The 14,420-nt window shown below is 43.3% G+C and overlaps 1 protein-coding gene across 1 annotated transcript in view; it reads right to left on the minus strand.

The window, feature by feature from the left end:
- Nucleotides 1-256: 256 nt before the first annotated feature.
- The window catches only part of ACADL (acyl-CoA dehydrogenase long chain), a 191,907-nt gene continuing 177,743 nt past the window's right edge, over nucleotides 257-14,420 (minus strand). The window contains exon 12 of the mRNA XM_030210840.1: nucleotides 257-454. Within this exon, the coding sequence (XP_030066700.1) occupies nucleotides 361-454 (94 nt within the window). The 3' untranslated portion in view covers nucleotides 257-360. The remainder of the gene's footprint in view (nucleotides 455-14,420) is intronic.

Here is a 14,420-nt window from a genome sequence, read left to right on the forward strand (position 1 = left end):
GGAATGCTGATGTTAAGTTAGCTCAGGGCACTACAAACCCTTGAGCCATCCCTGAGGCCATTTTGATTACGACACTCTCAGTCCCAACATGGTAAATGGTTGTGTGATTTTGAAAGAGCAGTTGATTAGAAAATACTAAACAATATAGCAAATTGATATAAAACTAGTGCATATCATTTTCCAATTAAGAGCATTTAAGATAACTTTTTCACCACTATATACAGCACTTTTATTATATATTAGAAAATGTAAACACTGAAATTAAATCCTTCTTTATTGCAACCATTACAAGGAAATAAAATCTCATTCGGTTACTTTTTTTTAAAAGGTGGAAAAACACATTCCAGATTCATCAAGGCTTCACTTTTCGCTTACAATTACTCTGGCAATGAGCTCTTTCATTATTTCATTGGTACCACCATAGATTGGCTGGACCCGAGAATCCACAAAGGCCCTAGGAAAGGCAAAGGAAACCAAATTAGAAATAATGTACCTCTAGTGCTGACCCCTATCATGTGATGAACAGATTTTGATTCACACATAATGCTTCTTTATGTAGTTCATGTATATAAAAAAAAATACTTGCAGGGTCAGCACTACCACAGAGGCAGCAGAAGTTACCACCTTTAGTGGTCATATCTATGCACCATCCAAATGCCTCACCTCCAAACTCTCCCAACTCCAAGTGTCTCCACTCTTTACAATTCCTCCTTTTCCATTCTTTTGTGTATTCTGCTATCAGTGAACTTGAACAGTAGTAAACAGTTGCCAAGTATGAGAACTGTCACGTGCTCTCAGTCTCTACAGGTGGTTCTCCTTCTTCACTCACAAGTGTTTCCTTTCCAAACATGAAGTTTGCCAGAGAAAGAGAAGCCAAAGTGGAGACTGCCAACGACTCAAATACTGGATGGCTACAGGGGTGGACTGACAGGGATCTGAGCACCCCCTCCCTCCCAACTTCCCTTTCAATAAACATTACTGGTTCTGCATCTGTTGTATTATTTCTAACTCGCTTTAGACAAACATATAAGATAAAAATCATTAAATCATACCAGCCATGCATCCAGAGTATACATTAGGCATGATCTGCATTGTTTTGCTTTCTAAATGTTTCTGGGGCTCTGGGGCAGTTCTCAATCTTCTTTTTTTCAGTTGGGACACACCTGATGGATGATTCTTACATATGTGATACCACATACATGACCCTCACAGCATAGAAGTTCTTATGAGTTAAATGTAAACATGCTCTGCATCCACAAAAATCCAAATTCCCCTCTCCCCCGATCCACAGATGCAGATCACAAATAGGAAATTTCTCCATGGAAGTCACCTTACAAAAAAAATATTCGGATTCTCATGTCATCTGCACAACAGCAATATAAATCTCTCTACTACCTGGCGCATTGTGAAATAATACAAAACCTGAAAAAAATCATAATTCAACATACATGTAGCAAACAACAGTAGCGCTAATCCTATGATTCAAACAGCAAGAACGTGATCTATTAATAGGCAGCACTACAAATATTACACTGGGTCCTAAAATACCAATACACCTACTATAGGTAAAACAAGTGGTACAACTACAGCTCTCTATACAGAAACTGCATGCAAACACACTTTCTAGTTTAAATTTAGGAAATTAGAACAGAACTTATCCTGTATTGCTGACCACTTATCATGAATTAAAGTAAAAGTGGCGTTTGTATCTAATATATACAAAACACAGACAGTCCCTCACCAAATTCAGACCAAATGATTAGAAATAGAAATATGAAGGCAAAAATTGACCTGGGAACCCCATGAAGTCAAATTTGGCGAAGTCAAATTTGGCATGTACGGCAACAGCAAAGAAATGAAAATAGAAATGTATATTTTTCCTCTTATACAGAAGACAATACAAAGCCATTTCCCATGCACATTTCCCAAAGCAAGCATAATAAATTCAAAATAAAACATTTTTCTACCTTTGTAGTCTGGACATTCTATTTTCCCATCATGCTGGTCCCAGTTTCTCTCTTCTGCTTTCCTCTCGGTCTTCTCTTTCCATTGGCTATTGTTCATTTGTCATTTCTCCTCTCGTCTTGTTCCATTCTCTTATTACATGTGTCTCTGATATATTTTCCCTTTTAGCTCTTTCCTCCCTTTTTTTCTTTTCTGCCTCTCTGTCCACTGAAACTTCACCCTCTTTCTCACCTTCCAGTTCTCTATCTCCTTTTTACTTTTCACCTACCTATTAACTTTCCATCTCCTCCTCCCAGCCTCTAGTTCTCCCACATCCCATCTCACTCCTTTTCCAGGCTCCTACTCCAATCTATCTTTCAAAAACACTCCATTACCATTTTTAAATACTCACTATCTTCCTCTCATTCATCAACTTGACAACTCCCCATGGTTCCAATGTTCCCAGTACCTCCCCTCCCTCTGCCAATCTTCAGCCCAGCATCCCCCTTCTCTCTCATCTCTCCTCCCCCAACCTTTGTAGCCCGCTCTCTGTTCATCTCACTCAACCACTGTCCCACCTCTCTTCCCTCCTGCTCCCCCCTTGATTCAGTATGCCTCTTTCTCTCTTTTCTGTCTGGCTAGTGCTCCTCCATCTAGTCCCACTGCTGGGCTAGCTCCTCCAGTTCTCTCAGTCAGGGATCCAATGGCATAGCAAAATGTTTTGTTTTGTTTTTTAAGTAGGACCTCACCAACTGGTCTGTTTAAAATGCATCTTTTTAAACAAACTGTTAATCTGGAGTTCTAATGTTTTTTTTTTTAAATTTCTTTATTGAATTTTTTAACAGTTTTTTAACACCACAGACCAAATGACCTATCAAACCTCAAACACAATATCAAAGCATCTCTTTTCGCTACAATGCTATCATTTCGCATAACCTGTCCTATATTCCCTCTACTCATTCCTTCCCATCCCCACTGCCCCCCTCCCCCCACTCCCTGGTGGCGACCATAGCAATTCTCTTTTCTGCTCATATGGTTCCCATATTTTCTGGAACACTTGAATCAGTCCCTTCCTCATCGCAGTCAGTTTGGTCATCTGATAAATATATTCAACCTTATAGCCTACCCTTTCTATAGAGGGCACCTCCAGTTGTTTCCATGCTCGGGCCAGCTGCATTTTGGTCGCAGCAAAAATTTGAATCCATAGTTTGTGTTCCTGCAGCCTACACTCCTTAGGACGCGCATGGAGTAAGCAATACTCCACCTGTCGTGAGTAGCCTCCCTTTCCTATCGCATTGACCACTTCTACAACCTTTTCCCAACATATTTGCACCTTAGGGCACTCCTACCATATATGCATGAATGTTCCTCTTTCTCCACACTCTCTCCAGCAATCTATTGAGACCCTCGAATAGATCTTATGGAGCCTCTCTGGCGTATTATACCACCAGTATAGGATCTTATATCCATTTTCAACCAGTGGCTGGGTGATCAAGGATTTCAGTAAAAACCTATAGCTGTTAGCCCACCATCCTGCCGAGAAGTTTTTATGCAGTGCTTTTTCCCATCTATCTGTATAGTACCCTTGCGGGGAGGACAGGAGCAGCAATGCCTTATATAATCATGTAATACACCCCTTCCCCCCTCTCATTGCTCTCTCCAGTCCCGTTTCTGACAATTCCAACTCCTCCCTTGCCCTCCTCTGAATGAAATTCCGTAAGCAGTGATAGTAGACAAGGTCTCTGTCTTCCAGGTCATATTCCTCTTTCAATACCTCAAAGCCCTTTACAGCCCCATCGTCCCACAGCTGACCCAGCATATGTAACCCCTTGTTGGCCCTGGAGTTCTAATGTTAAAGTAGTATCCAAGATGATCTCTAATATTTTAGCAGTCTTATCAACAGGAAGTGCGCTACCTTCACCCAAAGGGATACTAGTTGGTAAGTTAGATGGATGATTGCTAAACCACAGCTTTATTTGTATTCATCTTCAATAGGTGGGAGGAAGCCCAACTCTCAATCTTTGTTATACAATTGATAGTCTGAACATGATGTTGCAGATTTTGTGTCTACCTCAGATACTTATTTAATACATTCCTGTGACTTGCAGATTACTCATGTTTAGACTGGTTGTCAGTTTTAACAGGTTTTCACTCCTGTTTAGAAGTTATGAAGACAAGTTCCATAGTTTGACCATTATTTGGCTGATTTTAGTCTTTCCTTCCCTTTGACTGTTCACAGTATTACACAATTTAGGTGCAAAATAGGTCCTTCTCAATTTTGGGAGCATGTTCTTTCTAAGCTAGATCTTTCTACTATAACTGACCCTTTGGAAAGTTGGCATGATCTTCTCTTGTCATCAGTGGAGAGTCAGTCCCCAATAATTAGGAAATTAAAACCATCTAGACATCAGCTTTCCCCCTCTTACATCTCAAAGTTAAAATATTATTATATAAATTGTTTAAATCCAATTATCTTTTGGATAGTTGCCCCTCATATCTTATGAGACACATTCCAACACAGATACTTGGCTGGTTATCTCTATCCTATATAATAATTTGCACCTCCAACATTCTACGTCTGGATGCCTGGGTTCGTAACATCCATTCCCACTCACTGCCCCGCCCTCGCATCAAAACGTAATGACATCAGAGGGCGGAACAATGAGGGGGAAGGGAACACTGGAGATGAGATGATGTCAGGAGGAGAGAATCGCGGGACATCGAGGGGAGGGAGGAAGGGGAGGGCAGGGCAGAGGAGAATTGATGGACATAGATGGGATGGGAGGACAGTCACAGGTGCCCCGTATAAGAGGCTTGGGGAGGCTAAGCCTCCCCAGCCCAACCATGACCTTCCCCTGGCTGCTGCCCCTCCCAAACGCATTGTTTCGTATATATTTTTTTATAAAGATTTTATTTATTTACAATGATTTTTATTATTTGAATTTTAAATTATATTGTTATATTTATGTTTCTTAATTGTTAAATAATTTCTCAAAGTGATCTATATGTTTTGTTGTTATACCCCTGAGGCAGGCGTTAACGCCAAAACACGGCCCGTCTCGGGTCATTTCATTAATAAATACTCCTGTTGTCTCAGTCTTGAAGGCCCAATGTTGCTTTTTTTTTTTTTTAAGTCCTTTAATCTAAAATGTGAGACTCCTGAAGCAGGCCTTGTGGCCGAAATGCAGCGTTGTGTCGAGTCTTTTATCAATAAATAGTTTCTCGACTCAAAATTGTCTTTCTTATCACTGGAAACTGTGGTCCATCACCCACTTTTTCTGTTTGCCCATTATTTCACTGTGGACAGCAATATAGCTCATTCCATCAGAAGAGAAGAAACTTCCCCACTTTTCCTATAGGATGCCAAGCACTTGCAGTCTGGCCATGGCTGTGTTCAGCATATACTAGGAAACAGGATTTGAGGTCTCCACCCCCAACCATTCTATTAATACCCAGAGCTTCGTAAAAGATAAAGAAAGACAGAATTACAGTAATTTTCATAATGTCCTGGGGCCTAGCCAATTCTGGTTTCCTCATCTATCAGCTTTCAATTCAAATGCCAATTTGATTATCAAGGTCTAATGCATTAGTAAATTAAGACAGAAGATTCTTCTTCCACAGAACCATCCCTAGTGCTGGTTTGTCCAAGTGCTCATTAATAACTTCTCTTCAGCTGTTTCAACAAATGGAAAATATCCTCATAGAATCTAGAAGACAATCCAGTAAAACACCACACAAATTTAATGGAAGCAGCATAAAATGTATTGCACTGTTTTGGGATCTTGCCAGGTACCTGTGACATGGATTGGCCACTATTGAAAACAGGATGCTGGGCTTGATGGACCTTTGATCTGTCCCAGTATGGCAATATTTATGTACAAGGTTAAATCCCCATACTTGCCCTCATCACCTGTTTCAATATTTATTCTACCTTTCTTCATCTGGTGGAAGTACCTCTTTAGTAAAGATGCATTAAGTGCTGTAACAGCGTACCATATACACATACAGAGAAAAAACCCAGCCTCATGTCAATTTCTAGTTTCAAGATTCATAAAGGATCTAAGACATACAATACCTCCAATCAAGAAAACCACAACCATTTCCATGGGATCTAAATATAGTTCTACCCCAGCTCATGAAACCACCAACTGAGTCCTTGGAAACTGCAGCGCTCAGGTTTCTAACCTAGACAAGTCTCTTCCTAATAGCAATAACAGCCAGAAGAATTAGCATACAGATCTCTTATTCTCCCTACACACAATTCTTCCACACTAGGTTAGTACACTGAAATACAGAAACAAAGAGCATGATGGCAGAAAAGACTATACAGCCTATCTAGTCTGCCCATTCACATCAGTATCTAAGCTCTACAAGCCCTTCTTCTACCTCAGATTTCCTCTGTGCTTGTTTCATGCTTTCTTGAATTCATCAGATGACTGTTTCATGTTTTACTACCATTTTTATAAAGAAATATTCTCTTAAATGACTCATTTCACCCTCATTCTATGGCCCCTCATTCTCGATCCTCCTTTCTATTGAAAGGGGGCAACCTCCTGCAAACTCTGAGGGTATTTAAATAGTTCTCATCCTGTTTTATTCCTCCAGAGCATACATAGTTATAGTTTTAAGTCTGGCCCCTTGTGTTTTAAAACTAAAACATGACTATTTTAGTAGCTTCCTTTCTGGACTGACTCCATTTGGTTTATATCCTTTTGAAGGTATGGTCTCCAAAACTGCATGCAGTACTCCACAAGAGGTATCTCCACAGATTTACAGAGACACTATCTCCTACTTTCCGCTGACTATTCCTCTCCTATACACCCAATCATTATTTTATACTTCTGTCATCACCTTACCTTACGAGAGGACATGAAATGAGATTGAAGGGGGGCAGACTCAAGAAAAATGTCAGGAAGTATTTCTTCACGGAGAGAGTGGTGGATGCTTGGAATGCCCTCCCGTGGGAGGTGGTGGAGATGAAAACGGTAACAGAATTAAAAAATGTGTGGGATAAACATAAAGGAATCCTGTTCAGAAGGAATGGATCCACAGAAGCTTATTCGAGATTGGGTGGCAGAGCCGGTGGGGGGAGGCAGGGCTAGTGGTTGGGAGGTGGGCCTTGTTCTGGGCAGACTTCTACGGTCTGTGCCCTGAAAATGGCAGAAACAAATCAAGGTCAGGTATACACATAAAGTAGCACATATGAGTTTAAATTGTTGGGCGGACTAGATGGACCTTGCAGGTCTTTTTCTGCCGTCACCTACTATGTTATGTTACCTACTTATTTGGCTACTTTAAGTTCATTAGATGATCACCCGGGGGGGGGGGGGGGGGTGTCACTTGATGACAAACAACAGTCCTTCCACAAAATGGCATGCCCCTTTCCTTGTTGTGAATGCCATTTTCTGCTACTCCTTCTCACCTCACACCCAACCAGCTTCTAACAGTTTATTTTAGGGACCATTGAAAGAGTGCTCAGTTTACTTAAAAATTGCTTGTGTGGAGGAAGTGACGTCACCGAAGCTGATGGCTGCCTAGCGTTCTAGCTCCCGTTCCTCGACAACTACAAAAGCTATAAAAAGCTATCACCAACTTGTTTGGATCGGCCTGCAGTGTTCTCCGCTGCTCCTCATTGAATTTAAGATGAGTAAAGCGACTTCGGCGCGAGCTAAAGTGCAGGAGAAGGCAGCTGACGGCGGGCCGGCCAAAACCGCGAAGCGCCACGAGGTAATGGCGCCGGTCTCTCCTTCTGACTCTGACTCAGCGCTTTCACTAGCGGAATCGCGGAAACCGCATATTAAAAAAGGAATCTCAGGCGAACTTCGCCAGATCCTAAGCGGTATACAAGCTGATATAAATAAATCGAGGGATGAGATTTTGGAAAGAATGGAGTCGTTGAGCTCTGACCTCCGTGAGCTGGGGAACAGAGTTGAGGAGGTAGAAGCCAAGGTGGATGAGCACTCTGAATCCATACACTCAGTCGAAACCACTCTCCAAGCTTTAGATCAAAAACAAATAGATCTATCATATAAGCTTGATGATCTTGAAAACAGGGGAAGGAGAAATAATCTGAGATTCCGTGGAGTTCCTGAGGGTGGAGAAACAGAGGATGTTATTCAAATTGTACAGACACTGTGTGCCAGCTTGCTGGGGGCCGACGCTGAAGGGGTAAAGATTGAGATCGACAGAGCACATAGATCCCTGGGTCAGCGGCAGGAAAACAGAGCGCGGGACATTATCACCCGATTCCATAGGTATGAAACAAAGGAACAATTGCTCAACTGCGCCAGGAAAAAGTCTAACTTGGAATTTGGTGGGGCCAATGTGTCTGTCTATCAAGACTTATCACAGTTCACTCTGCAGCAAAGACGACTCATGAAGCCAGTTCTGGACATTTTGGCCAAGGAACAGATAACATATAGATGGGGCTTCCCCTTTTCCTTGATGTACTCACTTCAGGGGGTCAAGATGAGAGTGACGTCGATGATGGAAGCTTGGAAATCCCTGCATGGAGCAGGCCTGGTACAGACTAATAAACCGCCTGGCGCTTTGGCCCCAGCCACGAAGACAAAGCTTCAAAAGTGGCAAAGGATTCCTGCCACTCCTAAAAGAAATATTCCAAAAAGAAAAGTGGCTGTGGATGAAACCTGAACTTTACCAGAAGAAAAATGGCTGAAATTGATATCCTGGCTGGTAATGTTGCAAAGAGTTATTGGTGTTACTCTTTGTCTCAAGTTTGAATATGTTTTGTTTCTTGTTTATTAATGCTACCTTTAGCAAAAGTGAACTTTAATATTATAGTTAATGGAGGAAATGGTAATTAAGGATGTGAGGCTCCTTGTGAATGAAGTTGCATAAGTTACAAGATATTAAGAGGAGGGGAAATTTAAGGTTATGAACAATGGGCAGGGACCAATCATGAAGATGGGTAATTAAGGTTGCTCAATCTGGGTCCATAAAATTGGTGATGACATAGGTATTTGGGGGGGGAGGGGGGGCTGGGTTGCCTGAATGCTGGTGGGTTACTTCCTCGCTTCCCACTACTGGGACTTGATCCCGTTAGTTGGTGCTAGACATGGGGGGATGGGGGGGACATGGGTAGGGGGAGGGTCATCACTAGGGGGAGGGAGGGTTAGGGAGGGAAGGGAGCACAACTGGTATTGGACAGAACAAAGACATGAAGTGGATGGATCCCTCTTGGAGGGAGAGAAAGCTGATGTAATATCCCAGGCATGAATACAGACTTAAAAATCTTATCATATAATGTCAAGGGGCTGAATATGCCTCAGAAAAGACAGAAGTTTTTCAAAGAGATGCAGATGTTTAGGCCGCACATTGTATTGTTGCAGGAGACCCATCTCCGTAGGGCACATGAGAGGCTGTTAGCTCATCCAGAATACCCATGCTCCTTCTTCGCTTCCTCTGCTGATGACTCCAAAAAACGTGGGGTGGCAATTCTGTTCCACAAAACAATATCAGTCCAAGTAAAGAAAATTAGGCGGGACCCGGGAGGGCGTTTTTTACTTTTGCAAATTGTCCTGGATCAGGTGGATCTCACGCTTGCTTCGATTTACGCCCCTAATGAACATCAGGGGTCCTTTTACACTAAGGTGAAAAACACTCTGGCTGCATTTATTCGGGGTTCTTTGATTATGGGGGGTGATTTCAACGAGGTTATGGACCCCGGGTTGGATAGATCTGGGAACTCTCAACATCCAACGTCTAGGGACTCGGTGGCACTGGGCTCTTTGGTCCGTTCACTGGGCACCCTGGATGTATGGAGATTAACTCATATGACGACCAAAGACTACACTTTTTTTTCTCCTGTACACAACTCATACTCCCGGATCGATCATATCTTCCTCGACGTTACACTAGCAGAGAGGGGCCCGAAAGCTGAAATTGGCAACATTACATTTTCAGACCATGCCCCAGTTTGGGTAACCTTGTCGAGTATCAGAGCTGAGGCCAAAGATCAAAGATGGACACTTAACACAGACCTATTGCTGGAGGGGGAGGCTGTAGAGGGGTGTAGGAAGGTCCTGAAGGAGTATTTGGAGTTCAACATGGAATCGGGCCCCCCCCCTTAGCGTGGTATGGGATGCTATGAAGGCAGTCTCAAGAGGGTACTTCATACAGTTAGCTAGTAGGCGAGCGAGGGTTCGGAGGGCCCAGCTGGCACAGTGCTTGGACAGGATTAGGATCCTAGAGGCACAGCATAAATCAGGTGGTTCCCCCTCTGTTCTGGAGGAGCTGCGTGGACAGAGGCTCCAGCTGGATACAATTTATTCTGACCAGCTAAGTTGGTTACAATCCAGAAACAAAGTCCGATCCTACGAGTTTACTAATAAGGCAGGTAGACTCCTGGCAATAAAGCTGCGTAGGCAAAGAGTGGACCGAACGGTCCCTCACATTAGGGACTCGAAAGGAGAGTTGTTGAACACCTCTGAGACCATAAGGAAACGCTTTAGTGAATTTTATCAGAAACTATATGCGCAGGAGACCAATCCACCTGAAAATGCTATCCTGGATTATTTGGCAGAGAGTGAACTGACCTCTATAACCAGCCAGCAGAGGGCAGCCCTAGATGCACCGGTAACTCCGGTTGAGGTCCAAAAAGCCATTCAACATTTACCTTCCTGTAAATCACCAGGCTTAGATGGCTTCCCGAATGAATTTTACAAGAAATATGCCCCTGAATTGGCCCCCCTGTTGGCTGATTTATTTAATTTGATTGGGAAAGGGGAATCTTTGCCCACCTCCATGTTGGAAGCATGGATTGCAGTACTGCCCAAACCTAATAAAGATCATAAGGATTGTGGATCCTTTCGCCCTATATCTGTCTTAAATGCTGACGTCAAAATTCTAGCTAAAGTCCTGGCCAACCGTCTAGCACCTTTGCTCCCAGCTGTTATTCATCCTGATCAGGTGGGATTTGTCCCTTATAGAAAAGCAACTGATAACACTAGGCGAGTGGTCGATTTAATATACTTGGCTAAGAGAATGAAGAAACCCCTTTGTCTCTTAAGCTTAGATGCCGAAAAGGCTTTTGATAGGGTGCATTGGCCATTTATGTATAAGGTGATGGAGACCTTTGGGATAGGACCACAGTTTTGTGGATGGATACAAGCATTCTATAGCTCCCCTAAAGCCTGTGTTCGTGTCAATGGGGGTAACTCAGGGATGATACCCTTACATAGAGGCACTAGACAGGGCTGCCCTTTGTCTCCTTTATTATTTGCAATGGTAATGGAGCCGTTTGCAACCAGGTTGAGAGCTGACCCCAATATATCGGGACTCACCATGGGTGGGAGAACACATAAATTAGCCCTTTTTGCAGATGACGTTCTGTTATTTGTTACTAACCCCCTGACCACTTTCCCTGGGCTCCTGCGGGAAATAGAGGAATATTCGATTGTGTCGGGATTTAAAGTTAATATGTCCAAATCTGAAGTCTTAAACATAACCCTTCCGACGGAGCTTATGGAGTCATTGAGGACTTCCTACGCATTTAGATGGGCGGCTAAGAGCATTCGCTACCTGGGGATTAACTTGACAGCTGATCTATCAGATCTCTTTTCGGCTAATTATAAAGGTTTGGGAGAGGCAATTACAGAGGATCTGGGTAGATGGGGGGATATCACCCTCTCGTGGTTTGGCCGAATAGCAGCAGTAAAGATGAATGTCTTACCGCGCCTGCTCTACTTGTTTCAGGCCCTTCCAATCAACATGCCACGTAGATTTCTATCAATGCTACAAGATCGTATAATGCGCTTTATCTGGGGAGGGAAACGCCCACGCTTAGCACGTACGATTCTGTATCAGGATAGGGCGAGGGGAGGGCTGGGAGTACCCAATTTGGCATGGTATTATAGAGCAGTTCAGGCACGCGCAGCAGTGGAGTGGTTCCAGGACTACCCAGATAGGCAATGGGTGCAGCTTGAACAATATACCCTAGGTGATAGGTCCTTGGGGGCCCTTATGTGGATACCGGGCTCACTTAGGTCCCTGGAAACAGGATTATGTCCTTCAATATATGTTACCCTTTCAAACTGGGATAGCATGTTCACACTCCGGCGCACAACACTATCTCGTCTGTCACCCATAGCCTATAATCCTTTGTTTTACCCAGGTACGACAAGGGGAATATTCACAAGATGGTACAATGAGGGACTACGACAATGGGGCCATTTATTTGATGGCGAGAATTTGTTGTCCTACTCTGCAGCTCTTGAGAAATTCCCGATAGTGGGATCTGATCGATACGCCTATTTTCAATTGGCATCCTTTCTTAAGACAAGGGCAGTTCGGGAGGTTATGGCCAGAGAACAAACAGCGATAGAGCTTATCTGTGAAGGTCCTCCTACGACTACTGGGCTGGTCTCTCGCCTGTATCACATTATTAATAGACAATCCCCGAGCTATACACTTCATAGGAAGAGTTGGCAGAGGGAGCTGGGCGTGGAACTGGAGGAAGCTACATGGGAGAGGTTGGAGCGGGCAGTGGTGAGGGTGTCGTCTCATGTGCCCTTCCGGGAGAATGCGGTGAAGGTGTTGTATCGTTGGTACTTAACACCTGAGCGTCTTCAGCGTATTTACCCCACATTGACGGGGCTGTGCTGGAGGGGTTGTGGGGTACGTGGCACAGCTGGCCACCTATGGTGGACCTGTAAGAAGGTTAGGGCCTATTGGAGATCGATTCATAGTAGGTTACAAGGATGGACGGGCAGCCCAATGACATGGAGCCCAATGTTCTTTCTATTTTTGGGGGGAGCAGTGAACCTTTCCAGAAACCAACATATATTTGTGGGACAGGCCATAACTGCCGCAAGAGTTATAATTGCTGCATGTTGGAAGCAGCCCATGACTCCGCCTATCACTAGATGGGTCCAAAAACTGAGATACACTTGCGAGATGGAAAGACTTCTAGCAGAGAGGCATAACCAATTAGGCAGATGGCATCAGATCTGGGATTCTTTTCTTCTTCATGTATAATTTGATTTAAGGTTTCTGTTAAAGTTGTGCCGGAAGGGTGGGTGGGAGGGGCAGGGAGGGAGGGATGGGTAAATAATAGAATATTATAAATGAAAACTCTGAAAATGTGAAGTTTTGGAACCATAAATCTGACCAATTTATTTGACACTTCAATGCAATAAGAATTACTTACTTTTTGGTACATAGAGCAATAATCACTTTGATTTGTATTGTATAAACGTGAACTTTTGAGAATACTTTGGCCTACATAAATGACATGTACTATGGCTTGCATATTGTACTATGTTTCAGATGTTTTGTATTATCTATTAATAAAGACTTCAAAAAATTAAAAAAAAAAAATTGCTTGTGTGGAGCCCAGATGCTAGGCCATCTCAATGTATGTTTAAGATTTGGGATAGAGTAGGACTGGGGGGGATGGTATAATCTTCTATATTTCAGTTACATTTCTAAGGAATTATTGTACTGAGGAGGGAGGGTGGGGGAGTCTTCGTATAAAATAAAAAAAGGGATCACGTTCATTTTTTGCTGTAAAGATGTTTTTGCTTAGTATTACATTAAGCTTGTTTGCTGTTAAGCCTGATTGCTGTTATGTTATTGCTTGATGATTGTGTCTAGATTTGTTATTTTGTTGTTAAATGTTGGCTTTGTTTGATAAACCTTGCTTTCTCTACCTCACCACCTCTCCCTCCACTAGTCCGTTCCCCTCTCTCTCCTTCCCCTCATTCCCTTTCCTCCTTTCCTGAAGTTACTATTGAGGAAACTACATTTCTCCTTTCTTCCTCAAAATGTACCACCTGTTCCTCTGATCCCATTCCCACCCACCTTCTTAATGCCATCTCTCCTGCTCTTATTCCTTTTATCTGTCACATTCTCAACCTCTCACTTTCCACTGCGACTGTCCCTGCTGCCTTTAAACATGCTGTGGTCACACCTCTCCTTAAGAAGCCTTCACTCGACCCTACTTGTCCCTCTAATTACCGACCCATCTCCCTCCTTCCTTTTCTCTCCAAATTACTTGAGCGTGCTGTTCACCGCCGCTGCCTTGATTTTCTCTCCTCACATGCTATTCTTGACCCACTACAATCTGGTTTTCGCCCTCTCCACTCAACCGAAACTGCGCTTACTAAAGTCTCCAATGACCTATTACTGGCTAAATCCAGAGGTCAATATTCCATCCTCATTCTTCTTGATCTTTCCGTTGCTTTTGACACTGTCGATCACAGCATACTTCTCGATACCCTGTCCTCACTTGGATTTCAGGGATCTGTCCTTTCCTGGTTCTCTTCCTACCTCTCCCTCCGCACCTTTAGTGTTCACTCTGGTGGATCCTCTTCTACTTCTATCCCTCTGCCTGTCGGCGTACCTCAGGGTTCTGTTCTTGGTCCCCTCCTCTTTTCTATCTACACTTCTTCCCTTGGTTCATTAATCTCATCCCATGGCTTTTCCTACCATCTCTATGCTGATGACTCCCAAATCTA

The sequence above is a fragment of the Microcaecilia unicolor genome, chromosome 7 (genome assembly GCF_901765095.1).
Source record: "Microcaecilia unicolor chromosome 7, aMicUni1.1, whole genome shotgun sequence".
NCBI classification, from domain to species: domain Eukaryota; kingdom Metazoa; phylum Chordata; class Amphibia; order Gymnophiona; family Siphonopidae; genus Microcaecilia; species Microcaecilia unicolor.